Raw genomic sequence first — 26,743 nt, 5'->3', positions numbered from 1 at the left:
CTTTGGAGTATTCCTCTTCATCTCCCCACCCCGCTTTTTTTTAAACCCCACACACACTCTAAAGAAGCTAATGCCCACCACAGTACTTTCCCAATTAAATTATAACTAACCTAAGACGCATCACATTGTGCATGCAAGAGTTTTGACAGCATCAATTCAAATATTGTCATTTTTCCTGCCGATACCAAACTGTAGGAGTATCTCATTATCAACCTGCCTTGAAAGTTTTTCCAGAAAAATCAGAATTTTACTTTTATGATTGCCCTTTTATAATTACTTCAAGAGTGCTGGGAGCTAGAATACAATGACTTTATATCAAGGGTGGCCTTTTAATAAAGATTCATCATGAAGGAGAAATATACTTTCTACTCCAGGATATTTAAAAGCTTTTCTTTTAGTTTGTATTTGTCATCTTATGTGTTAATACAAGCTCTCCCAGCTAATTACTAAGACTATGTCTATGCTATAGCTGATGTTGGCAAAATTTATGCCACTCAGGGGTGCAGATGAGCTGTGGCTGGGGAAGCTGGGATGAGATGGGGGCATGGAGGTTAGGTTTCTTCACCCTTATGCTCCTCCCCCAAATCCTGCAGCCAATTGTAAGTTTCACTGGTTGACTATTTGCTGCCAGCATTTTGAGAGGCCCAAATGAGGAGCCAGGATCTGTGTGCACAAAGAGAAGTTTGGTGTTGCATTCTGTTTTGTATTCGAACGGGACTGCTCTTCTGGACATCTCTCTGACAACAGGTCAGCTGTGGATGAGCTAACTAAAGTCTTGTAGGTTTGAGACTCTCTCTACTGCTCTGGACTTCTGACTGAGCACTCCAATAGGACTGTGTCTACACTGAGAATTGTAGGTGAGTCTCCCACCATTGGTCTAGCAACAGGGCAACTCCAGGAGTGCTAGCAATGGTGCAAGCACCAATGGAGACTCCACAGACACTTTTATCACCATGCCATTCAACACTGCTCTGGGCAGGTCTGGACTCCGTGACTGGAAAAATGCCTGTTGCCATCCTCCACTGCCGTTTATACCATTGCTAGCACAAGTGAAACTGCACTGATGCTAGAGCAATGGTGGGAAAATTGCCTATAAGTTTATGTACAACATGGCTTAGGAAACTTTCGCCTGCCAGCAGCAGTGGGCACTGCATTACTATGGGCACTCTGCAGACTGCCACTTTCCCTTTCAGGAAGAATTTTTCATGGTGCGGTGAAGGGCTGTTTTATGAAAACACTGCAGCCTGTGATGGCAGAGCCCCCAAGTTAGAAGGGGCCCCACAGGGGAAATATAGTTATTAGAGCTGTCTAGAGGACAACAATTCCCTTTTGTGGCAACTTTCAAAGTTTCAAGATTTGGTTTTGCTATTCACTGGAACAAAAACAAAACCTTTTGAATGTTTTACCAAAACAGAATTGTGTCAAGACATCTGGTTTTGGATGGACAAGCTCATGTTTTCAGTTTGAGTCTCTCTCATGTCAGAAGTGACCAGAGAGCCCTGGTCCTCAGAAATCTTTCAAATGAAAATTTAATCAAAATTGATACTTCTCAGCTTTGAGGAAACAGCATGTTTCCATGAAATTTCATTTCATGAGAAACATCCTGACCAGCTCTAATAATTATATATAGGATTCTCACTACTCCTCCAGGCCATAAAAGGAATGATCAAGAAAACTGTGCAACACATTTCCTTGGGTTGACTGGAGAGATTCCTGACCACCCCAGATCCAATCAGTCAGGACTTTTTGCAGCCAGTCAGTGGCATTTAAGATGTGATAGAGCTACTAACTGGGGGACTACTTCATCAGCCCCCCTCCACTACATTCTCCTTTCTCCTGGCCAGGTAGGGAAAGATCCTGAGCCAGGAAGTGGCTGGGCTCTGTTGGGAAGCAGCAGCTGCGTGGCTAGCCAGGAGCTGCAGAGAAGCTAGATGCAGAGGAATTCCCAGGATCTGTATGAATAGCTGCATGTAGAATAGGCTGTGACTGCTGGACATTATAGCCAAGTGCAGGTCTGCGTGGGACTTATGGGAGAGCAGCAGCAGCTGGGCAGGGAACCAGTACAGAGGGGCCCCTAACTGAGCCTGGCTTGGAATCATGCAAAGTATCTATATGCTTGACTGGAGAGGGCAACCTAAGCCCTGAAGAGCTCAGACTCTCAGTTGGACTACCCCAGGGACCTAAACAAGAACCACTATTGCTCACTTTGAACTCTGTTTAAGCCTCTGCACCTAGGGTATTTGCAACCTTTCCCTTTTCTGCCAGTCCTAGTAAAATACCCTTGCCCTTATCCATGTGTCTGAGTGGTTATCAGGACCCACCAGGGCTAGCACCTACATGGCCTAGCTATTGAAGCACCTCCAGCGCTTGTCTCCAAGTTGCGGAACACCTGGCATGCTACTGCTACCCTAGGGATCTGTTAGACCAGTGGTTCTCAAACTTTTTTTTTTTTGCGGACCACTTGAAAACTGCTGAGAGTCTCAGCGGATGACTTAATGATGTTTCCAAATGTTGTTTGTACCGTTAGTTAACAATTGTAAAGCGCTTTGGATAAAAGCGCTATATAAAAAACTTAATAATTAACTTTTTTTGGTTCTACAAATAAAAGCACACAACTCATATTTTAGTATCAGTAGTCTTACTCTTCTAATGTGATGGATGTGCCCTCTCTCCCCCGCCACATCAGCCCCCGAGCTGGGGCTGGGAAGGAGGACTGTCTCTCCCTGGCAGCCGCAACCCTCGAGCTGGGGAAAGTCGCCTCTTTCTCTGGCCGCCACAGCTCTGCATGTCCCAAATTCCCCCCATCCCCTCTTCTCACCCCACTGCTCCCTCCCACCTACCCTTATTACCCCCAAGGCCACCACCTCACCTTACATGTGCGTCTTCTCCAAGGTCCAGGCACCTAATTAGTGGAGCCACGCCTGTATGGCTCCACTAATTAGGTGGGTGGTCCTTCATTCTCTTGTGTGCGGCCACTGAGGCATGCACCTTAAAGGGAACTATCCACAGACCACCTGAATGGAGCTCGTGGACCATAGTTTGAGAACCTCTGTGTTAGACAACAAACACCCATAGCTTCCAGTCAGATACGTGATGTTTAGATTGGGGGTCAAGGCCCTCTGCCCTCTTGCCTTACCCGCTTCTCCCATCACTGGCAGCTCCTCTAGGGCCTTCTTGCTACAGTAGCCTGGGTGCTGCCCAATAGCCCGGGCCCAAATCTGTTCTAGGAACCCCTGGCCACTGCTGCCTGAGGCCCAGATGCTCCCCATTCCCCTCAACTGGGAGCTGCTCTTGGGCCACTCTCCAGACGCTGCTCACTGTGTCTGTCTCTCCACTACACTCCCCTCTATTGCCCTACTCTGCCTTTGCACCATTCTTCCTCATAAGAAGGGGCCAAAAATGGAGACGTCAACAGAAGACTTGGATGTGTCTGAACTAGCCATGGTACAAGGAACTCCACATCACAGCCCTTCACTCTTCTGCTCAGAGAGCGTGAGCTTGCCATTTTCACCCCCCCCCCCCAGGTGGTCCCCCATTCATGGAGTGCCCACCCTCCCCAGGTCTTTTCAAACCCCCAAATCTCACAAAACTAAAGAATGAGTGAGCCAAACCAGAGGAGTACGCACTGAGAGCAGTCTGGTTGAAAGTGAAGGATTGTGGAGGACCTCTTCTTCTTAGAATGCTGGACTGTTTTCAGATTGGCCAAAGTGGAATTTGGCCTGGAAGTGGAATTTCCTGTCAGAGATACAGCTAAAAGGAAGGATCCTCACTTACATGTGCTGAGCAAAAACATCTGTCCTAATGCAAGGCAGATAGCACATTATGGACTTATACTAAAACTATGCCCTTCAGCTTTCAGAGGTGGACAAAACCCTCTGAAAACTGCTGGAGTTCCCCAATTTGGACTTCATCAACCAGTCCTATATCAGGAAGATCAAAATGACAGGATCATCCCCCAATCTATGGTTGGAATGATCATCCCCAATCTCATCAGACAGGATCCTGGAAAGCCTTGGTCCTAGGCTCAGAATTGATTATTCACTTACCAGTACCAGCCTCGCTTCATCCTGTATCAGGACTCTTCCACTTCCTCCCCACTGATCCAGTAGAGGCAAGCAATTACCTTTTAATCCCCACTCCAAAAGGCACAAATTCTCTCTGCACTTTTGAACTAGCCACTTGAGAATTCCTAACAGGTGGCTTCAGCCTGCCTATCCCTGACAACCACAGGCACATTCATGCAATACACAATGATAAGGTCGGGATAAGTCTGAACCATTACCTCCTGAAGGGAGTTTCAGAGTTGCTAAAGTTCTGCTGTCCCTTTGATACAAATCCATGGCAAAACGGCCTCCTTTTAAACCTGTTCTACCTCCTGAGCAGTAGGGGAAGAAAGACAATGCCTTCATTCTTGGGCCTATAGAAGTGGTACCACAAAACAACATTCTGGGAGGCTTAGCAAACTCCATATTTGCAGTTCCGGAGTTGAATAGGGGTTGCCAACCATAGGCGCCAACTTTTCCCAGTGCCGGTGGGTGCTCGACTCCCCCCTCGCCCCAACTCCACCCCTGCCCCGCCCCCTCCCACCCCTTCCCCACCCCCATTCCAACCCCTTCCCCAAAGCCTCTGCCCCAACTCCACCCGATCCCTGCCCCTATTGGACTCCTTCCCCAAATCCCCGTCCCGGCCCCGCTTCTTCCCCAAGCACACCGCGTTCCCGTTTCTCTCCCCTCCCTCCCAGCGCTTGCTGCGCGAAACAGCTGTTTTGCAGCAGCAAGTGCTGGGAGCTAGGGGAAGAAGCGGGGACACAGCGCGCTCAGGGGAGGAGGTGGAGCAGAGGCAGAGGTGAGCTGAGGCGGGGGGAGGGGACTGCCAATTTTTCCCTGTGGGTGCTCCAGCTAGGGTGACCAGATGTCCCGATTTTATAGGGGCAGTCCTGATTTTTGGGTCTTTTTCTTATATAAGCTCCTATTACCCCCCCACACCCTTTCCCAATTTTTCACATTTGCTGTCTGGTCACCCTAGCTCCAGCCCCGGAGCACCCATGGAGTCAGCACCTATGTTGCCAACAATCAAATTTGAAACGCCTTAATCGGTTCATAACCGCACAGCCATTTTGGATAGATGGCTTAAGAACCTGAGGGTCACATAACACAAAGGGAGTTAACTAATACAAACAGATCTGGCCAAGCCCAAATTATGGGAGATAATGAGTAGAAGACTCATTTATTTTGGAAATGAGTCTTCTACTAAAGGAGGGTGATTGTTTTCATAGTGTAATCTTATAACCCTCTTTTGGCTTGTACAGCTCTACAACTGTGTAGTCTACTCCCAGTTAATCAGCCCTCTGTTTTTAGTAAGAGAAAAAATGTTGACACTTACATTTGACTTTTATTTACCCCCACTTGTGTGGAGATCCAAGCTACACCGCCCTCTAACATCACTGCCTTATATGACAGCCTCCCAGTGAAAAGTTCCCTGTTCTTTTTCAAAAAAAGTGCAATTACTTCCATAATAACTCCCTAGCTTGACACTTAGTTTAAATAAGCACTGAAGTGGGCTATATTTAGAAAACTATTGATATAAAACCTCTCGTGTTTCCACTCAAGTACATAAATGTACTCTTAGGAAAGAAATCCCTCTGAAAATCTCTCACGCACTTAAAGATCAGAACAATGAACCTGAATAATACACCCTCAGTAATATATCTGCATATGAACAGGTTAAAATACATGTATTCAAACTAAGCCTGTTAATTCCAAAACTTCAAGTAACAAACAAAACAACAGCTTGGACTGGCACATACAAATCTGTAAGCTCCATACAATAGATGCTGTTACAAGTCATCCTGTATCCGGACATACTTTTAAAAGACATTTCATTGTATGAAATATTCATATACTTATATGTAAGTTTCCTTATATGAGTTATACATATGGGTGAAATTTTCCAATCTTCCCATTAATGTTACTTGATTTGCCTATGCAATCACAGTAATTGTGGATGTAAGTTGAGTACGCGATTGCATGTGCAGCTTGTAAACACACCTGCACACACACACACAATTTTGAAAACTCCAATCTAATTTTTCTAGACACAAACAATATATTAACTGACTTTATCATTACATATACCGCTCTAGGGAATATATTTTAATTTCGTGTAAGTAAGCCTTGAGTATTAATGCTTACATTTTAATAAGTTGGTATACAAGATACACCTGCAAAATTTGGGTGCACAACTGTTCCTTATGTACAACCTCTGTGCGTATGTATTTGCATTAGCTCCAAAGTCAGCCTTTTCCTCCCTCCTCCACCCAATCTGGTAGCTCTAGAAATGTAAAGGAGAATCTCAACTTTTTTAAAAATAGACTTCTAACACTTTTCCTTGCAAAGTGCCTTGAAAGAGCTACCAATATGGGACAAAAGTTTGAAGTTCCAAGATGCATACAATTTTGATTGAAAAAGATGTTGATAAGAAAAAACCCAGATGAAAAGATGGGAGAGGGATTTGGACAAAAAAATTGATCTGGATGAGGGGGTCTCTATATGGGAAAGGGAATATACGGTATATCTTCAATTTGTGTAGCTCATAAAGAACATTTTTATAAATCACTATATAGATAGCATTTGACTCCAGTTAAATATTTCTGCTACTAGGGAGGTGCTCTGCTGGAGGGGTTGTAGGGAAAGGGGAACATATTTGCACATGTGGTGGTTGTGTCCAAGAATTAGACGGTTTGTGGAGGAAATTATTAAAGATATTAATCTTAGACAAAATGCTGGCTTCCTAGAGATCCTTGACCTGCTTGCTTAATGCTTCAGTAAAAGATCTACATTTTAAATAGAATGATAAATTAACTTTTATTGTTAGCAGCTAGACTTTGTGTTGCACGTTATTTGAAAAAAATGTGATTCCTCCAATGGAATTTTGGTAAAGTAAAATATGGACTGTCCTTGTAATGGAAAAGTTTGACACCAAGTACACACAAAGAGAAGTGCCAAAAAAAAAAAAAAAAAAAAGATATTTAGAAATGTGTTCACTTTTTTAGCATACTCAGAGGAGGACTCCCGGCCAGCAAGCCAGAATCTTTAGCCAGGTTCTTTGAATTTTAACCTGATCTGTAATAAATAATATACGATGTAAGATGTTAACAATTTATCGCAATTTTGCCTTAATACAAAGTTTAAAAGAAAAAAAAAAGGCAAGCTACCAATTTAAGTTATTCATTGGGATTGAAAAGTGACTATTCCTAAAGATCATAGGTCAGGGGTCAGCAACTTTTCAGAAGGGGTGTGCCGAGTCTTCATTTATTCACTCTAATTTAAGGTTTCGCATGCCAGTAATACATTTTAACATTTTTAGAAGGTCTCTTTCTATAAGTCTATAATATATAACTAAGCTACTGTTGTATGTAAAGTAAATGATGTTTTTAAAATGTTTAAGAAGCTTCATTTAAAATTAAAATTTAAATGCATAGCCCCCCGGATTGGTGGCCAGGACCCAGGCAGTGTGAGTGCCACTGAAAATCAGCTCACGTGCTGCGTTCAGCACGCGTGCCATAGGTTGCCTACCCTGTCCTAGGTTATCATAGTCCCCTCAAAGACACGCGGGGCTGGTCTTTGGGGTCCAGGACAACCATAGATCCAATGATTTTTGTGAGGACCCGAAATCAATTCACAGCTTTGGGGATTAGTGCTGATGACACCAGGGATGCTGCAACCTCCTTACAAACCCGCTGCCTGTGATGAGCTAGCTCCTCTACTGAATAAGTCAACAGGGCCTCAGGCCACTAGGATCCATAACATGAGAGGAAGTGTAGTCTAGCATACTGAGCAAGGGACTAATTCCAGCTCTGAAAACTGACATTTTATCAAGTTATGTAGGCCAAAATTGTCAGTCACCTACAGTTCCAGTAAGGAGATTTTACTGGAGTGTAGGGGCAGTTTTGTACCTATTGGAAAGCAAGGTTGTTATACACATTCGTATTAAGCAATATGTAGCAATGGGATTATATTTGTAATTCTCTCTCCCCTATTGTTTAGAGCTTTCAAGTTGTTACAACTTGCCCACTGCTAGATTGTAAGCGATTCAGGGCAGGGAATTTGCCTGTCTCTACATTCTAGAAGGCAGCTAACACTCGGGGGGGGGGGGTGTCCCGGAAGGGGGGGGGGAATAGTAGTCATATACATGAACTGCAAGTGTTTGCCAATGTAGGATTTGATGGCCCTAGAAACTTAAGTCCTATTTATTTACAGAACAGATGCATCACAGAGAGCAGAAATGCTGCATCTGCTTCACCAATGTGCCTCCAATCTCTCTTGAAGGATTGAGAGGATAGTTCAGAGACTATCCCCATTTATTCCTCAGCCTCTCTGCTAAACAACCATGCCAATTACTGTCAAATATGACAGTGATGTTTGTCATGTGACTTGAGATGAAGACGCCTCAGTTTGGCTAAACAGCTATTAGATCAGAGGTGGACAAACTACGGCCCACGGGCCACATCCGGCCCGTGGGACCATCCTGCCTGGCCATTGAGCTCCCAGCCGGGGAGGCTAGCCCCCAGCCCCTCCGCCAGTGTCCCCCCTCCCCTGCAGCCACGCCGCCTCGTGGGTAGCGCTCTGGATGGCAGAGCAGCGCGCTCCTGCAGAGCAGAGCTGCAGCATGTCTAGCTCCTGCCGGGCGGCGCAGCTGCCAGACATGCTACTCTGAGCAGCATAGTAAGGGGGATGGGGGATTGGATAAGGGGCGGGCGGTTCCGCGGGAAAGTCAGGGGATGGTTGGACGGGGCGGAGGTTCTGCGGGGGGCTGGCAGTCAGGGGACAGGGAACGGGGGGGGGGGGGGGTTGGATAGGGGATGGGGTCCCAGGAGGGGGTGGTTGGGGGACAAGGAGCACGGGGGGTTGGATGGGCTGGGGGCTCTGAGGGGGGCAGTCAGGGGGCAAGAAGTGGGAGGGAGTGTATAGGGTGTGGGGGCCAGGTTGTTTGGGGAGGCACAGCCTTCCTTACCCAGCCCTCCATACAGTTTTGCAACCCCAATGTGGCCCTCAGGCCAAAAAGTTTGCCCACCCCTGTATTAGATGGTGTCTCGGTCAAGGAGGCTCATTTATGGAATGTGCCGCCAGAGAGATTAGACAGAGCAGACTTATTTTCTAAAGGTTTCCCATCATAACTGCAATGTGTAAATTACCACACACAAAAAGACATCCCCAAGTACAGGTTACTAGAATCTTGGAAGGGTTCACACCAGAATCCTCTAAGAAGTCCATTATGGAGAATTCCACATAGGATTTACCTATGTCACACTTGGGGCATATCTACACTGCAATGAAGTAATCCCAGTTATTTTACATGTCTCTATGAAAACCAAGCGGTCATAATCTCCTGAGGTTTGTCCAGCACAGAAGGAACACCAGAACCTGCCTAAAAGTGCCAACCAAAACCTCCTGCTTGAGGTGCTGCCATATCGAATTATAGCAAGGAGATGGTGCCACACAAGATCTGCAAACATCCAAAATGGGAGATGTGGCCCCGTGAAATATGGAAGGATACAGGGAAACACCAAAGTGTTATTTATATTACCTAGCAAAGTCAACATTTCTTATTACAGAAAAAATACCCCAAGGGCCAAATTATCACCTGTGCAAAAACATACAGAAGGGGAAAATTAAGGCAAAAACACCATAAGATTTAATTTACAAAGGTTCAGACACATTCTCCCTTCTCAGAGCAAGTTTACTGGCTCCAAGGAAGCTGAATGGTATGGCCTCTTACCCACATGGATCCCTGAATAAACCTGCAATTTCACCGAAACTTGGGCCATCTGTGTAGAGACCCAGCTTATCTATAGTGCTCCCCAAGACACAACTCTCCCTCCCCTTGCAGCATAGAAGCTGTGCTGCCACTGGTTCCCTGGCTGCACACTATCCCACTGTCCCACTGAGGGGACAATAGCTACAAACGGTAACTTAATGACGCTATTAGCTTTAAGTTACATGGGTAGTTCCATATGAAAATCCCCAGGGACAACAGGAGATATCACAGAACAGCTGCTCTCCATTTCTGCCCTTCTAGAAACTCCATCCAAAAGTATGTGATACGCCAGCTATGGAGATTTTGCATGGAAGGGTGTTAGTGATTTATGAACATGGGCAAACTGTGCAGGCTCTCCTCCCCCCTTGTTCATTATTTGCATTATAGTGGAGCCTAGAAACCTTACTGGAAGACTCAAGACCCATTACACTGTTAGTCTTAAAGGTGCCACAGGACCCTCTGTTGCTTATTACAGTGTGGGGCACCACACAAATAAGTAATACTGCCCCTTTTTGACCCAAGCAGCTAGTCAAATTTCAGGGCCCTAGGGATGTTCTAGTTGGAAATAGAAATTGATGGAATCTGGAATTCTCTTTGACACATCTTGTTTATTTACAAGGATTTCACAAAGTTTTGCTTCTCCAAGTGTGGGAAGAACTAAGAACAAGAGGACCAGTTTCAGCCCCCAAGCCTCTTTAGCCAACAGACCTTGGCCAAAAGCTCTCTCTAGCTTTTCCCAGGGTCACATTGTGCTCACAGGCTACTGCCTGGCTTTCTTGCTTTTTGCCTCTGCCTCCTCTGTTCTTACCTCTTCTCAGTTTCTGCATGTTCTGTTCTCTCACACCCCTGGCAACAGAACCAACCCTGGCAACCTGCCACCTCCCACCCCCACATGGGGCTAGCTTTTGCGCAGACTCTAACAGGCCTGTTTTAGGTGTAGAGCCTTAACCTTACAATTGTTTTAAATGAAGAGCATGTTCACACATCAGTTTGAATGAGGTTTTAACTCAACCCATAACAAGGTTTCACTCAGCTCATAATCACAACCCCACCTCAGCTTCATTCATCCTCCTGATGAGGCCTTAGACGGTGGCACAATTCCCTTGGAGAGAATCATAGAGCAGCTCTGCTTAGTGCAGCACAAAGAACCATGGGATATGCCCAATTTCTAATTCCCATGACACACAGGGGAAGCAGCAGCACCAGTGAGGGCACAGTAACTCAGGTAGTGCTTTGCAATGTGGCTGCTCACAGCCAGGCCAGGCTAACCTGGATATCTATCACCCTGGCTAACTGCACTGCAAACATATCCACAGACTGCAAAGGGTTCAAAAGAAAATAGGATCCCCAACTCCAGATGCTACTCCAGTAGCATCCTATCTGCTGAACTTGGCCCTTTACAATGGGTTGGTTACTACAAATGTTTTAGCTCCTAAATGGCGTGGTCCATGCTGGGAGACACCATGGTTCAGCAAGTGGAATATTGGTCTGAATCAAGAGACTTGGTTCTATTCCAAGCTCTACCAATGGGGGTGTCATTGGGCAAGTTTCTTGACTAGTCTGTGTGTCTGCTCTCCATCTGTAAAAACAGGGATAGTTATAGATCTCTGTAAAGAACTTTGAGATCTGTGGATGAAGAGTATTTATATGGTAACCTTAACTCTTCCCCATGTTCCAGCTTCAAAAAGAATGAGACAGCACTTCCCTGTGCACCACCTTCAGGCACAACCCTGCTTCATTCCTTGTCCATCCTGCACACTAAATGAGGAAGCAGTTCTGCGTACAAAATAAGATGTAATAAAATCATTAAAGATCATATTGTAATATAAAAAAGTGAAAATTTGAGACAATAATAAGAAAGGTCATTTGAAAGGCCAAAATAAAAATGGCACATAGAATGAAAATACTTGGGCAACCTTAAATATAGGTATCACTATGCAGTCACCTTTGCACAACCTATTTTTGTAGACCTCTGCCCTTTCCATAAACCCCTCTACCTCGATATAACGCTGTCCTTGGGAGCCAAAAAATCTTACCGCGTTATAGGTGAAACCGCATTATATTGAACTTGCTTTGATCCGCCGGAGCACGCAGCCCCGCCCCCCCAGAGCACTGCTTTATCGCATTATATCAGAATTCATGTTATATCGGGTCGCGTTATATCGGGGTAGAGGTGTATTTTGATAGACTACCCTTTTCAATCACCCTGAGAGTCTAAAGGAACTCATAAAGGCATTACACAGTGCTGTAACGTATTTTTAATTGTTCAATAATTGGATATTTTACAGTCCAAATTCTCTGAAAGACTTTAGATTTCCATTTGAAACACCAATTAAATCACTGTGATTCATGGATTTTCTGATATTAAAAGTTGCAAGTCTTCCAGTACTGAACAAAGCATTAGTAACATGCGTAGATTACATTTTATCTGGAACACATCTATTTAAAACAATGTTCAAAGTGAGCCAATGCAGTTACTCTACCTAGCAGAGTAATACATCCCTTCACTCTTGATTTATGTTTGCCAAAATAAACATGTAGAGAAAATAACTATACACTATATAAGAATTACTGGGTATGTTGTGGATGAGAAAAATCACCTATAAGTGGTGCTTTAAAGTTACAGGATTCTTTAGTTTGATTCTTAGGTAGACACTACAATAATGTGAGTGATGGTAGCAACCAGACTGGAAAATGTTGGTATGCATAAAAACAGGAGAGCATTAAGATACAAAAAATACTGAGTGCTCTAAAAAGATATATTAAACTATGCTCAAATTGCACTGATGTTGCTAAGCAACCAAAGATGACAGCATGCATTTAAAGGGTCACAGTCAATCACATTTCTGTCTAAAACACCTTTATGTACTATTATTACAATACCTAAGATATCTAAAACTGAAAATATACATTTCTTTATTTTTTCAATTTGTTTACTTGGAGCGTTTGACAGCACTTTGTGTTGGCTTTGATAAGTCAGCCAGTTAGTCAATTTTCAGTGTTGTTTATGTTGGTCTTTCACATAGCAGTCAGGAGAGAAAAACCATTTAAAACAATAGTGAAATGTGACAGTAAAAACACAAACATTGGCAGGAGGCCTCAAGGGGAGGGAGCTGAACTACTTTTAACTTATTTTTTGAATCTGTCAAGATTTCAAGTTGACAGTGGCCCTTTAAGATCAACAGGGCACCTTCAGTTTAGTTCAGCTAAGCCTACAAATCACAGTCTCTATGATCCACAATGACAGCAAATAAATTCTGATTAAGTAACAGCGATAATAATGTTTGTTACCTGTGTAACGTAACATGTTTCACATCTTCAGGATATGGTATTACCAATAAGGGTTCAAACTGATTACTCTCAAAGCTGTAAGCATTTGTTTCTTCCCCACAAATCCTGGCCTAGATGAGCTCCAGGGTTACACGGTGGAGACCCACAGCATTGGAAATGCCACTCAGGTATTAGGCTGCAGCAATGCAACCTCCCCTAAGCTAACATGGCTTTTAGAGAGTATAAGCAAACCCCCGAAAGTGTGCGATGTTAGCTGGCAAGACTGTGCGGCTAGAGCAGTCAGGAAGTGCACTAATTCAGCAACTTATTTCTGAATATCCTACAAGCACAGCTACTATACCTCCTGACACCAGTTTTACTGACTCCCCTACATCCTAAAGTATTTTACATCCCAAAGTTCCTAAATATAAAGTCTAGCTGTTTGATTAAACTTATGTTCCTCATTTATTGGGAAAATTCAAAATATTTCCTACTGTTTAAAAACAAATGATTTTGCATGTTTATAAATTTTAAACCAATGTGTTTTAGTGAGTTTCAACAATATTTTCAAGGTTAGCACAGTTTTTATGTGTTTTATATATAAATTTAACCTATTTTTAAAAATAGAACAATAGCTATATGTCACAGAGCTAAAATTGTTTTCTGATAATGGAACCTATTGATCTCCACTGGAGTCAGTGGTGCAGTTAGAACTCAAAGTCCTATGTCTCGGTCCCCTGTAGTCTATCCATAACTCCTCAACCCTTTAACTGCAAAGAAACATACACACCTTTGTTTTTACCCATGTACGCAAAAATGTGCCAAAAAAAAAAAAAAAATCACCAGGCATCTACTATGTGGTAGAGAAAGAATATTTGTATTAGTTTTACATGTTTAATAAGAGGATGTTTTGCAACATTGTGGCATTTTGCAAGGTATTTGCATTAAGATTTACAGTGTCATGAGACAATGGTAAAAAAATTAATCAGAGAAGAAGCTGCTTTGTTCTAATATTTAACAAGGAACTTCATTAGAAGAAGGAAAACAGTTTTATTTATCCATGAAGCCTCTCTCTCTCTCCTTTACTGCAATACTTTGGCCTCTAGTACCTTTCCCCATCCCTCTTTTGGGCTGTTTCCTACTACAGATTTAAAGAAGCAATACATACAGCCTCACATTATACTATTAATTATAATCAATCATAACCTTTCCAGTTACTTGAATACTCCAAATCAATTTATACAGCCATATTAACCCATTTTAGTTGTTTTGTTACAAATAAAGTCACAAGAGAGGCAAGGTGAGTGAGGTAATCTCTCTAATTGGACCAACTTCTGTTGGTGAAAGAGACCAGCTTTTGAGCTTACACAGAGCTCTCCTTAAATAAAGTCAAGCATTTTGGCACATGCTTCAGGGATATTTAATAAACAAAAACTTTAAAAACAGCTGTCACACTTATCTTGCAGCCATCCTCACTGTTTCAGTGTGAGCAAGCTAAAATAGGTTGTTGATTCCCAAAAATACTTAATTTGTGACAACTGTAAAAGAAAACATGATCCTGATAACTGTATTATATTGTGGAAGAGGAGGAATGCTTTGAAACTTGTCTCTCATATTGTGATGTACTGATAGCAATCTGGGATTGGTTTATGCCTCCTAGAACAGATGGAAAGCCAGCCTTATCAAAGTTTTCACACATTGCCTGTTGTTGATGCTGAGAGTCTCTTGTGAATGTAAATAGCACTTTGTTTTTGTTGATGTTTTTCTGGGAATTGTATCTGAAGCTGAGCTAAGAGTAAATTAACAATTGTAACTCAGAATCAGACTGAGAAAAATTCTATTGCACAGAAGCCTAGGTCAACAAGTGATATCTGGGCAAATAAATGTCAGATTTGTTGCACATCAGAAAAGGACAACAGAAGAGGCTGCAAACAAGACTGAGGGGCATCAGGCACAGTAGTACTGAGGGTACGTCTACTTTGCAATTAGACACCCCCAGCTGACCCATATCAGCTGACTTGGGCTCCTGGGTCTTGGGCTCAGCGCTGATGTTTAATTGTACTGTAGATGTTCAGGCACGGGCTGCAGCCTGAGCTCTGGCACCCTCCCACCTCACAGGGTCCTAAAGCCCGGGGTGCAGCCCGAGCCGGAATGTCTACACCACAATTAAAAAGCCCCTTAGCCTAAATCAGCTGGAATGAGCCAGCCTTGGATTTTTAAATGCAATGTAGACATGCCTTGAGCTGCCAGTCAGAGGGGAATGTGTGAGACTGAGGGCTTGGCTACACTTGCCAGTTAGAGTGCATTAAAGCAACCCCAGGTGCCCTAACTCCTGATGTGTCCACATTGGCAAGGCACATAGAGCACCCGGACTCTGCGGCTGGAGCGCCCCTGGTAATCCACCTGCATGAGAAGCATAATGCTTGCCATGCCGCCCTAGTCAATTAATGCGCTCTGATTGGCTTCCAGAAGTGTCAACAACAACATATGGAGATATACCTATCTCACAGAATTGGAAGGGACCTTGAAAAGTCATCAAGCCCAGTCCCCTGCCTTCACTAGCAGGACCAAGTACTGTCCCTGACAGATTTTTTGTTTGTTTTTTGCGCCCCAGATACCTAGATGGCCCCCTCAAGGACTGAACTTACAACCCTGAGTTTAGCAGGCCAATGCTCAAACCACTGAGCTATCCCACCCTGTCCCACAATGCCTGTTCTAGCCACTCTGGTCATCACTTTGAACTCTACTACCCTGCCCTCAGATGACCAACTGTCAGACCCACCCTTTAAATTCTCTGGGAATTTTGAAATTTCCCTTCCTGTTTGCTCAGCAAGGCGTGGAGTGCTCTCAGTGCATCTTTCCAGGTGACCATGCCTCCACGCGCCACGTGATCCCCAGTACAGAGCAATGGCGAGGTGCTGGACCTCATCAGTGTTTGGGGGGAGGAAGCTGTCCAGTCCCAGCTGTCCTCCAGCCGTAGGAATTACGATACCTTTGGGCAGATATCAACGGACATGATGAAAAGAGGTTATGACTGGGACGCACTGCAGTGCAGGGTTAAAGTGAAGGAGCTGCAGAATGCCTACTACAAAGCGCGGGAGGCAAACTGCTGCTCCGGTGCTGCCCCCACGACCTGCCATTTCTACAAAGAGCTGTACACGATACTTGGGGGCGACCCCACCTCCACTCCAAAGACCACCATGGACACTTCAGAGCCTAGTTCAACAAGGCAGGGAGCGAGGGTGCTGAGGAGGAGGGGGAATGGCCCGGCATCCCCAGATGCATGCAGCCAGGAGTTGTTTTCAAGCCAGGAGGAAGGTAGCCGGTCGCGTTAATGTCAATGAAATGCCCACGGTGATCCACAAGCGCCTGGAGAACCATAGAGAAATACCCCTTCTGATTTATGTACTCAGAGGCCAGGTGGGCTGGTGCCAGAATTGGAATATGTGTCCCATCTATCATCCCTCCACAGTTAGGGAAACCCATTTGTGCAAAGCCAGCCACAATGTCATGCATGATGCAATTAATAACCCTGCAAACTTGCATCAACACGATTCCAACGGTCGACTTTCCCACTCCGAACTGGTTAACAACCGATTGGTAGCTGTCTGGAGTTGCCAGCTTCCAGACTGCAATATCCACCCGCTTCTCCACCAGCAGGGCAGCTCTCAATCTCGTGTCTTTGCGCCGCAGGGTGGAGGCGAGCTCAGAACACAATCCCATGAAAGTGGCTTTTCTCATCCAAAAGTTCTGCAGCCACTGCTCGTCATCCCAGACTTGCATGACAATGTGATCCCACCACTCAGTGCTTGTTTTCTGAGCCCAAAAGCGGCGTTCCACGGTGCTGAGCATGTCCGTGAACGCCACAAGCAATCTCATGTCATATGCGTTATGTGAGTCGACCTCGTCGGACTCCTCACTGTCAGTTTGTAGCTTAAGGAGTAACTTTACTGCAATTCATGACGTGCTGGCAGCAGTTCCTCAGCGGTTCTGGATCCATTCCCGCAGACCGAAAGGGCATGCAGTACAAAAAACGTTGAAAGCTGGCACCAAATGTGGACAGAAGCAGAGGAATTGCTGGGATGCGAAGCGATGCATCATGGGGCGTTGGGACAGGACCCAGAATGCCCCATACGCACCCACCCACCCCCTTCCCACAAGCCACAGCACCAGAATGGGAAGAGGTGCTCTGTGGGATAGCTGCCCATAATGCACTGCTCCCAATGCCACTGCAAGTGCTGCAAATGTGGCCACACCAATGCACTTACAGCTGACAGTGTGAACACACTGCAGCACTTTCCCTTCTGCGGTCTCTAAAGGCTGATTTAACTCACAGCACTCTACATCTGCAAGTCTAGCCATACCCTGAGTGAGAGAAGAGAAGAGGAGTGAGCTGCCTCAGGGCGAGGAGGTGGAGCAGAACAGACCAAAGAACTGAACTGCTAGTCAGAGGGGAGAGCACAAAGAGAAGAGAAGTTGAGCACAGCAATTTAGGCCAAACTGGCAATCAGAGGGGACGGAGATGGGCTTAGTTGATGTCAGACACACAAACTATATCTAGGAGAAGGAGGTGGGCTCAGGAAGGAATTTACAGCTGTGCACATGTGAGGATGGACCTCAGTTTGAATGTTATGTTTTTTTCTGTTGCTCTTCTGCTCATAGGTCTGTGGTGACTAGGAAGGCAGAGATTGGATCTGGGCTTTTCAGCTACTGTCAGGTAGTCCAAATGCAATTATTTTTGCCAAAAAGGCAAGCAACCGTTTAATTTTCCAACCAAGCTAGAGGTGGCTGTGTTGCAACTCTTAGAGTTTTACAAACTTGGTTGCTTTAATCTTGGATTAAGCTTTCCACTCTCTGAGTAGCATTACAGATTTTTTATAGAGACGGTTGCATAGTATGGTAGGAATGTCCCAGAAATGTACTACAGACAGCTAAAATTACTACTGTGCTAACAGATCTGCAACTCAGCAAGAGAATGAATATATCAGATTTGAACCGCCTTTGCTGACATACCAGACTCAGAGTCTGGGACAGCAAGAGGTAACATACAGGGTAGCAAAACACCTGAAGATGTTGTGGTGACCAAGGTGGAAGAACTCAAATCAACACACATAGGCCTGAATTTAAATGGTGGAGCTGTGAATATGGGCTACTCAAATGGTGTGCAGGTCAACTTTAGACCAGATGTTACATATGAACGAACATAAGAATGAGGATATTGGGTTATATTGGACCAATGATCCATCTAGCCCAGTATTCTGTCTTCCGACAGTGGCCAGTGCCAAGTGCTTCAGAGGGAATGAACAGAACAGGTAATCATTGAATGATCCATCCCCAGTCATTCACTCCCAGCTTCTGCAAACAGAGGCTAGGGACACTTGGAGCATGGGGTTGCATCCCTGACCATGTTGGCTAATAGCCATTGATGAACCTATCTCCCATGAACTTACCTAGTTCTTTTTTGAAACCCTGTTATAGTTTTGGCCTTCACAGCATCCTCTGCCAGAAAGTGCCACAGGTTGACATGCGTTGTGTGAAAAAGAACTTATTTTTGTTTGTTATAAACTTGCTGCCTATTAATTTCATTGGGTGACTCCTGGTTCATTTCTTGTGTTATGTGAAGGGGTAAATAACACCTCCCTATTCACTTTCTCCGCAACAGTCACGATTTTACAGACCTCTATCATATCCCCTCTTAGTCATCTCTTTTTCCAAACTTAAAAGTCCCAGTGTTTTTAACCTCGCCTCATACGGAAGCTGTTCCATACCGCTATTCATTTTTGTTTCTCTTCTCTGTACCTTTTCCAATTCTAATATACCTTTTGTGAGATGGAGTGACCAGAACTGCACACAGTATTCAAGGCGTGGGTATACCATGGATTTATATAGTGGCACTACGATATTTTCTGTCTTATCTATCCCCTTCCTAATGGTTCTTAACATTCTGTTGGTTTTTTTGACTGCCGCTGCACATTGAGCACATGTTTTCAGAGAACTCCAAGATCTCTTTTTTGATGGTAACAGCTAATTTAGAAACCATAATTCTGTATTTTTAGGATTATGTTTTCCAACGCGCATTACTTTGCATTCGTCAACATTGAATTTCATCTGCCAGGTTCTTCATGTTGGTGTGTATTATCTCGTCCACAACCTTGTGCTTGCCATTCTGGTTCTCAAAAAAATTATCCTCATCTTAAAAAGTTTAACTTTATTTTGAAAAACATTTTCAACTGTTATTATTTAAGTCCCACATGACAACAGCAACTTTAGCTCTCTGGGACAACTATGATCTATTTCAGACATATCTGCCAGGCATGCTGATTTACTAATCAAGCCAATGTTCAAATATGGTCACCTGATGGTCAGCCATTTGGAACATACTACAGAAACTGAGTCTTGGACTGATGTAGCTCAAGTTGTAGCATTCGTAAGGGGATCAAGACAGGAAAATTTATGCGCACATTGTAATTTAGTATGTACTTAATCTCCATTCTGACTGAAGTCTCTCTTTTCAAGGACAGAGTCTCTTGTGTGAATTTTTGCAAAAAAATAGAAAGTTCAGTTCAGGAACTCACAGCAGCTAAAAGCAATCCTTTCTTTATGTCCAAAAATTTACCCTTAGAGATGACCAATGTGATGGGGTAAACATTTCTGGGACTGTAGAGGCAAAGCAGCAGAACAATCAAATCTATATGCTTGAAGCTACCATTGAGCATACAAATGCCAGATTCCCCAGACTACAGCAAGCACCATTCACGTAGCTCTAGTAGTTTGTCTCCACTCAATTCATTATGGAAAAGTACTAACTGAAAGTCTACTAGCAAACATTACACAGGTAAGTGTAGAGGAGATCCCTACATCAGTAGTTGCCTTTAAAATTGCTGCTAAATACCACTAAACCCACAAATGATGCTAGTGCACACACACATTTAACAAAGCGTTCAACCACCAGACTACTTGCCTTTCAGAATATATTGCTGTGAATGGAAACAATGTTCTCATTGTCTTGGAGCTCTGCAGTGGTAACACAATGGTGATCAAAACAAGCCCACACCAATACGTGCAACACAGCACAGTCCAGGACTTGGTGCAGATATGAGTCAAAGGCCCAAGTGTGGTTGCTTTTCAGCTCTATTAAGTTGTTTCCTGATGACTTGAAGGGAGACCAGGAACAAAACATACTCATGGACACAGGCAAATTGAACACGACAGCAGTAACAGATAGTACCTGTGGTGGATTAAACTAGAGCTATTCTTGACAAAAGTATCAACAAATAAAGTGATTCACAGGCATAAAAAGGATGGATCCTGATTCTTGAGTCTAAGGAAACTATGATTTATAATTTTGCTATGAACATGCTGTGCTTAGGGCCAGATTACAGCTGGCCCTTGTGCAGGTTAGGTTGCAGGGGAGGGAGTCGAAAGAAGGCCAGAAAGCTTACCCCATTGCACCATCTATGCAATGCAGCTACAATTGCAGGCATTGCACTCTTCTGATTGCAGAGACTGTTTCCTTCCTTCATTCCAGGTGGACCTATATCCCTGTCTCTACTGTTCCAACCACAATTACTGTCTGGCTGTGGACAGGGGCACTCCCTGAACCTTCCTAAGCCACAATGTCTCTTGGAGACATCCCACACAGTCAACACAACTGTGCACCACCCCTAACAAGATCCTGTGATGTTGAGTCACAGAGGATTCTGGATAGTAAGGAGATAAAACTTTCTTCTACTAACAAAAAAATAATTGTATTTCAGAAAAAGCATTTTCTTTAATAAACTTCCCCTTCTGCCAAAGAGTTAATTGTAAGCCTAAATTATTTGTAAAATCCTACTACACTACCTTTAAGGATTTGTAATATAGGTAACAGTACCCCTTATTGTAAGGAAGTCTGATTTCATCAATTCTGCTAACATCATAAACCATAAGAGTAAAGCTCTAGTGATTTGCTCATATTATCAGAACCTCAGCATGGAATTACAGCCTAGATCAGAGCTGGCCTTCAGGGGTCTGCAAAGCCAATGTCCACAAGGTACCTGAATATAAACCTGGGCTGAATTTGACCCCAGAATGCTATTAGTGACAAATATTACTGCAATAGTGAATTCTAATTCTGACTAAATATCACTTGTATTGGTGAATATGGACTTGCCTTCTGTCTCTCTCATAAACTAATAGGGAGAATGATATTTGTCTCATACTCCTGAAAAGGAGTTTTATATGTAAATTCCTGTTCAGAGACACAGTGCATTCAAGGATATTTATGGTAAAATGGAAGTAGATCCCTTGCAGACCTTTCTAAAGTTACTGAAGGTCACTACTAACATGTTAGCTGATGCAAACAACTGAATAATAATATTTAATGGTCACATAGCTCATTACATCTTCAAAGCACTGTACAGACATTAGCTAATCTCTTAGTCACCAGTTTATGTTTTAAAACAATACTTTGTGTAATGCAGCTTCTTTGCCATGCAACAAATTCACAACTGTTTTCTTTTTCGCATAGCTAACAATACAGAAACATTTTTCACTAAGTGCATTAAGCAATCAGTGAAGTCCTCCATTATTCATACACATGACATTGCAAACTTAACTGGTACACTGGGAACTGTGCTGCTGGACGTATAAGGTTATATTTACTCAGCTGGGGTTCAGTTCTCTAGGGCTCACACATTACTGAACATTGTAGACTCTCCTCTGTACTGGGTAGACATTTTTAGAGAGAGGGTTTGTAATATTTTGAGCCAATTTTAGTTTTTATATTATTCTTTACTCCGTGATTTTTAGCAATACATGAGAATAGTTTGTGGCATTTACATTTGGGAATGTAAAATTTTAGTAGTAAATGACCTCCCCAGAACAGCTATCAGATAGAAAGGCACCTTGCTGTTTATAATATTAGGCCCCAGTCCTATATTTAGATTCACCTGTGCAGAATCTTAGTCCCACACAGAGTACCACTGAAGTCAATACAGGTTCATTTGGGCACAAGAATCCATCCCATTAATCCAATTGCAGGACTGGGGCCTTAAAGCCCAATCTTACAGTCCTTTCTCAGGCACAACTCCTGTTGACTTTAATACTGAATATTTCTGTTTGATTTTCCAGTGGGAGTTTTGCTAAAATTAGGACTGCAGCACCACTCAAGCTCACTTGTCAAAAGATCAGGTAAAAAGTTAGTTAGAATTATTTAAATGGTAAAACTGTATGGTACTCAATATCTTTTCCAACTATCCCAATGTGATCCTTATCTAAGTGACCCACCTCAAAACTCTTAGCTAGTTAAAGAGAAGTCATAAGCATTTCAAAGGGCAGCTGAGCCCTTGCATCCCCACTGATCTAATTGGGAACACATAGGTATAAACCAGAGCAAAATTTGGCCCCTTATGTCCAATCTGGGTCTGGCTCTTAAGTACACATTGGCTTCCTTGGCAGTTGGGCAAAAGGCTTTCAAGTATGGAGTGGAAATTTCTCAGCGGGATTTAAACTATGTACATATCACCTAAACTGCTTGGCATGATACCATATTACTGAGAGATTTATAGGATAAAAGAGCTGAAAGATTTTAAACAGCAAGTCAAGTAGTCCCTATAAGGGTATATACTCCAAATAGTAAAAGCTACTTCAAAACAATAAAAGATTTTAAACAACCGAAAATCACTGTGACTTGTTTCATTTAAAGTTGCCACTCCCATCCTTAACTTCCTCTGTCGTGCCAGTAAACACACAACATATGCACACTCTGATCAGAGACACCTGGCTTAGTCTGCAAATATCAGCTCCCAGTACTGTATTATGGAGCAAAACAGTATCTGAGACAAATTGGTTATGTACACCTGAAAGCAAAAGTTGGATGAAACATTTTAAACTAGTTTTGGTTACAATACTGAATACATTTCAGAGAGGCTAATACCTTGTATGCCAAATGTCAGCCTGGAATGTCTTACTACCACTGAGTTACAAACTCCTGAGAAAAGGATTTATAATGGAAATATTGACAGAGCCCTACCTATTAAAAGTATTACTACCCCAACTATCCTCCCAGAGTGAACTTTACAATCCAAAGTTATACATTTCTTAATAAAACAGTGATTTCCAGTGACAGAAGCTTAGCTGTAACTGCAATGTTCAGATAAAATAAAGAGTGTTGCAACCAACCAAACTAGTGCGGTTTGGGCCAGGACACTGTGGCTGTTAGTGCTCCAATTTGGTTTCTTTTTTTCTTTCAAGCACTATAACAGTTACTGTGCATCTCATACTGTTGCCCCTGCAGGTGTTGCTGCCAGTGTCTTGCTGCTACTCTGGGCTGAATCATCAACACTTTACACAGGGCTTCCTGTCAATCACAAAGAGGAAGTACTGCTTCCAAAAGAGCCAATTCAATGAGGCGTGATGCTAACGGACAGAGTAGTGGTAGCAGAGACTGTTAACATTGCTTCCAAAAATGGATGGGGATCCATTTGGCTCTTAGAGCTGCATTGTTTTGTACTGTTATTTTAAAAATAGTTAGAGAGGGATTGGAAACAGAAAGAGAAAATCTTTTATTAGTTGGAAGGCTGAAAGGAGAGCAGACGAGAGGATTTATCTATAAGTATCTATACTCACTGCTTTATTATACCTGGACCCTGTTTTGGGGATTTATGTCGCCGCCATAACCACAGCTAATAGGGCTTCCTTTTATTATGTGAACACAAATTTAATCCTATGTATGGCACAGTACCCATTGCCATACCCCAATATAAATATTTTCACTTCTCAGTTATACCCAAATTGTGTTTATTATATAGAGCATGACAAATTCTGCAATCATTACTCTGGCAACACTGCCTGTGAAATCCATGGGAATTTGGAATGTCACATCTTTCCCAATATAGCTCAGTAATACAATGTCAAAAATAGTGACTTACAATTTTTCCTATTCAGCTGTAGGTACCACACAATGGACCAAAAAGAATATCGAAACACCGACAATACTTGGCAATCATATATTACTTTTCATCCAGGGATCTCAAAACATTTAACAAACATTGCTAAATACACCTCACAACAACCCTATGAGGTATGCATAGTAATGATAACATACACAAACATCACTTCTCCTGCCACAGAAATGCAGTCACTTCTGGGATGGAAGAAAGCATATGTTTAATATAAAAGCAATATTACACAGAAGTTTAAGACACAATGCTTCATATATAAAGGTAGAGAAAGAGAGTAGGCAGAGCCACAACCTTAAGGAGACAACTTAAATTAGGTCTGAAATACTGATTTTGTAAAAATGAGTTTTTCTCAATAGAGAAACCAAAAATAGTTAAACCAATAGAAAGTTACCAGGATTTCTATAAGATTCCCATGGAAACAGGTATTTTAAAACAAATTAATATCTCTCTGTAGTGCCTATAAACTAAACATTACAAGACGGAGAACCAATGAAACTATAAACAAAAGTGAATAGATTTCAGTGGTATTCATATAAGAGTTAAACAGCATCAACCATGAAAAGTATATTGGAAATTTAAGATTCTTGCATTCTTGATACTTTTAGTTTATTGTAGCCTAAGTATAGAAATGTATTTGTTCATTTTTAAGCACAGTGCATCCCTGTAAATACCAAAAAGCCATCCTTACCTTCTTCATTTAAAATCCATGCCAAAAATGTATAGTCTGATTCGTAGCCACAAGTGCTGTCTTCAAAGGCACAAGACCCAGTAGAGAGCTCGACAGCTCCAGCAAATGGCAAAACTGTAGGGACAAAGAAAGCTCTGTTCACACAGATAGCATTGCATTGCACTCAGAATGAAAAGAATGGTGAGGGAAACCACATGCTTCTCTGCAACTTGGGCAAGCAGGTCTCATGCTCATTCACTCACGGAAGCACCAGGAATAAGGGCAGCAGATTGAACCTGTTGCATTCAACACTCCTTTTTCGCTTTGATATCACAGGTTACATTATAGCCCCCAACAGAAAGATGCTGCCTCACTCACACCTTCCAAAGTGAGGCTGCACACACAGGACCTTTACAGGCACTTCACTGCTTTCACAAGCAAACAGCCCACAAAGGCAAGAAAGGAATTAACAGCAACAGGGACTCGCCCAACTTCTCCCCATATCTGGGCCCCCTTACCTTGCACAGTGAGGAGATACAGCAGGAGCATAGTCACCCGTCCAGTGAGGAAAATAATACAGCTCTTTGGAATGGAACTAATAGAGGGGAGAAGGGGTGGGGGGAGTAAATGAACCCTCCAGGGACTGTAGCAAATAAAACTTCCAAAGCTGCAGACAAGTTGGTTCAATGTATGTGTGTTTGCACCAAGCCTCCTTATGTGCTCAGGACAAGACACCAGAATGGAAGCAGGCGCAGCGGCAAAGATGAGCTGAGCCTGGAGAGGGAAACCTACCAGCTACACAGCTGGTCCTTGGCTCAAATGAGGATAGGGAGGGGCTACTCCAGGGCTCTGTGTTCCTCAGGCACTGCAGCTTATAACAGAGTTCATCTCCACAGCCACTCATTGCAGGAATAGAAAGGAAGAGTGAAGGAAAGACTGAACATAATACATGCAATTTAGGAAGTTTGCAAAACAGAAAGGGGGACGAGGGGTTCTCCATGGGTGCTACCGTCATTTTAAAAGTAAGTTGCACCATGCACACAGACCAACTTCCCACAGCTGCATTTTGTCCTTCACTAACATTATTCCGATGTCCCCATACCTAGTTAAAATGGGACCTGTCATGTATGCCTTTTTGCCACAACATTAACAGTACTAGAAGATGGAATTTCCTTAAATTAGATTGCTTGAAACTCTGTACATTTACAGCAGAAGGGAAAGATTTTCCTATTCAGCACTATTGAATGTTTCCATCTGTCTGTAATGCTTACATCACATATGCGGATATGCCAAGCAGTTCCATGCACACGTTGATAGCATGTTTAGTCACTAATAAGACTTTTATGGTGTCACATTGAAGGTTTTGTTTTTAAATGATGTTTCCTATATAGAAATAATACAAGCCATGCAGCTGAATAGATCATAAGCAAACATTATATCAGAAAGACATGAGCCATCAGACATAATGGTTAATTGTGACTATGTTTGTTTGTTACAGAATATTTGGATGTATGTCAGATACAGGAGCATTCTGGGAACTGTAGTTCAATAACGAAGCCAGTATAACATGGCTTAAAATCCCTTTATTTCTATTTTAATCATTTTTCCATTATACAGTCTTTGTTGCATCAACAGTTGTTTTGAAACAGTTTTTCTATTAAAAGGTTTGGGAAAACATCAATGTTAAATTATCAATTGTAAGGATTTCTCAGGTTGTTGCTAGGAAATTTAACTTCAGTGGTGCATTTAATTACTTGTTTAATTAAGTGATTTGAATAATTTGACCAACATAAATAATTAGTACACTCTGAACCACAATTTGTGCTGACTTACATACTGTGCAACTCCACTGAGGCCCATGGAATTGCACACAATGTAAGTCAGGTAGGGTTACCATATTTAACAAATAAAAAAAGAGGACCCTCCACGGGGCCCTGGCCCCACCCATTTCCCACCCCCAGCCCCACCCCAACTCCGCCCCTTCCCCGCCCCCGCCCCAACCCCGCCCCCTCCTCCCTCCCACTCCCAGCCACGCGGAAAGGGCTGC

The 26,743-nt window shown here is 43.0% G+C and overlaps 1 protein-coding gene across 3 annotated transcripts in view; it reads right to left on the bottom strand.

Annotated features, from left to right (window-relative positions):
• Window positions 1-25,551, bottom strand: part of MAMDC2 (MAM domain containing 2) — a 92,353-nt gene extending 66,802 nt beyond the window's left edge. The window contains exons 1-2 of one of the 3 annotated variants that reach the window (XR_010588631.1): window positions 25,215-25,550; window positions 24,718-24,831 (exon numbers count right to left, since the gene is read on the bottom strand). Coding sequence is in view for 2 of the 3 variants with exons in the window: in XM_005297779.5 (XP_005297836.2) it covers window positions 24,718-24,831; window positions 25,215-25,245 (145 nt within the window). In the remaining variant the exon portion in view is untranslated. Of the gene's footprint in view, window positions 1-24,717; window positions 24,832-25,214 lie in introns of all 3 variants that reach the window. The other 2 variants (XM_005297779.5, XM_005297778.5) reach the window with 2 other exon arrangements.
• Window positions 25,552-26,743: the final 1,192 nt, after the last annotated feature.

The sequence above is a fragment of the Chrysemys picta genome, chromosome 6, assembly GCF_011386835.1.
Source record: "Chrysemys picta bellii isolate R12L10 chromosome 6, ASM1138683v2, whole genome shotgun sequence".
NCBI lineage: Eukaryota > Metazoa > Chordata > Testudines > Emydidae > Chrysemys > Chrysemys picta.
The sequence above is the reverse complement of the archived record's forward strand: the minus strand, read 5'-3'. Positions and strand labels throughout refer to the sequence as shown.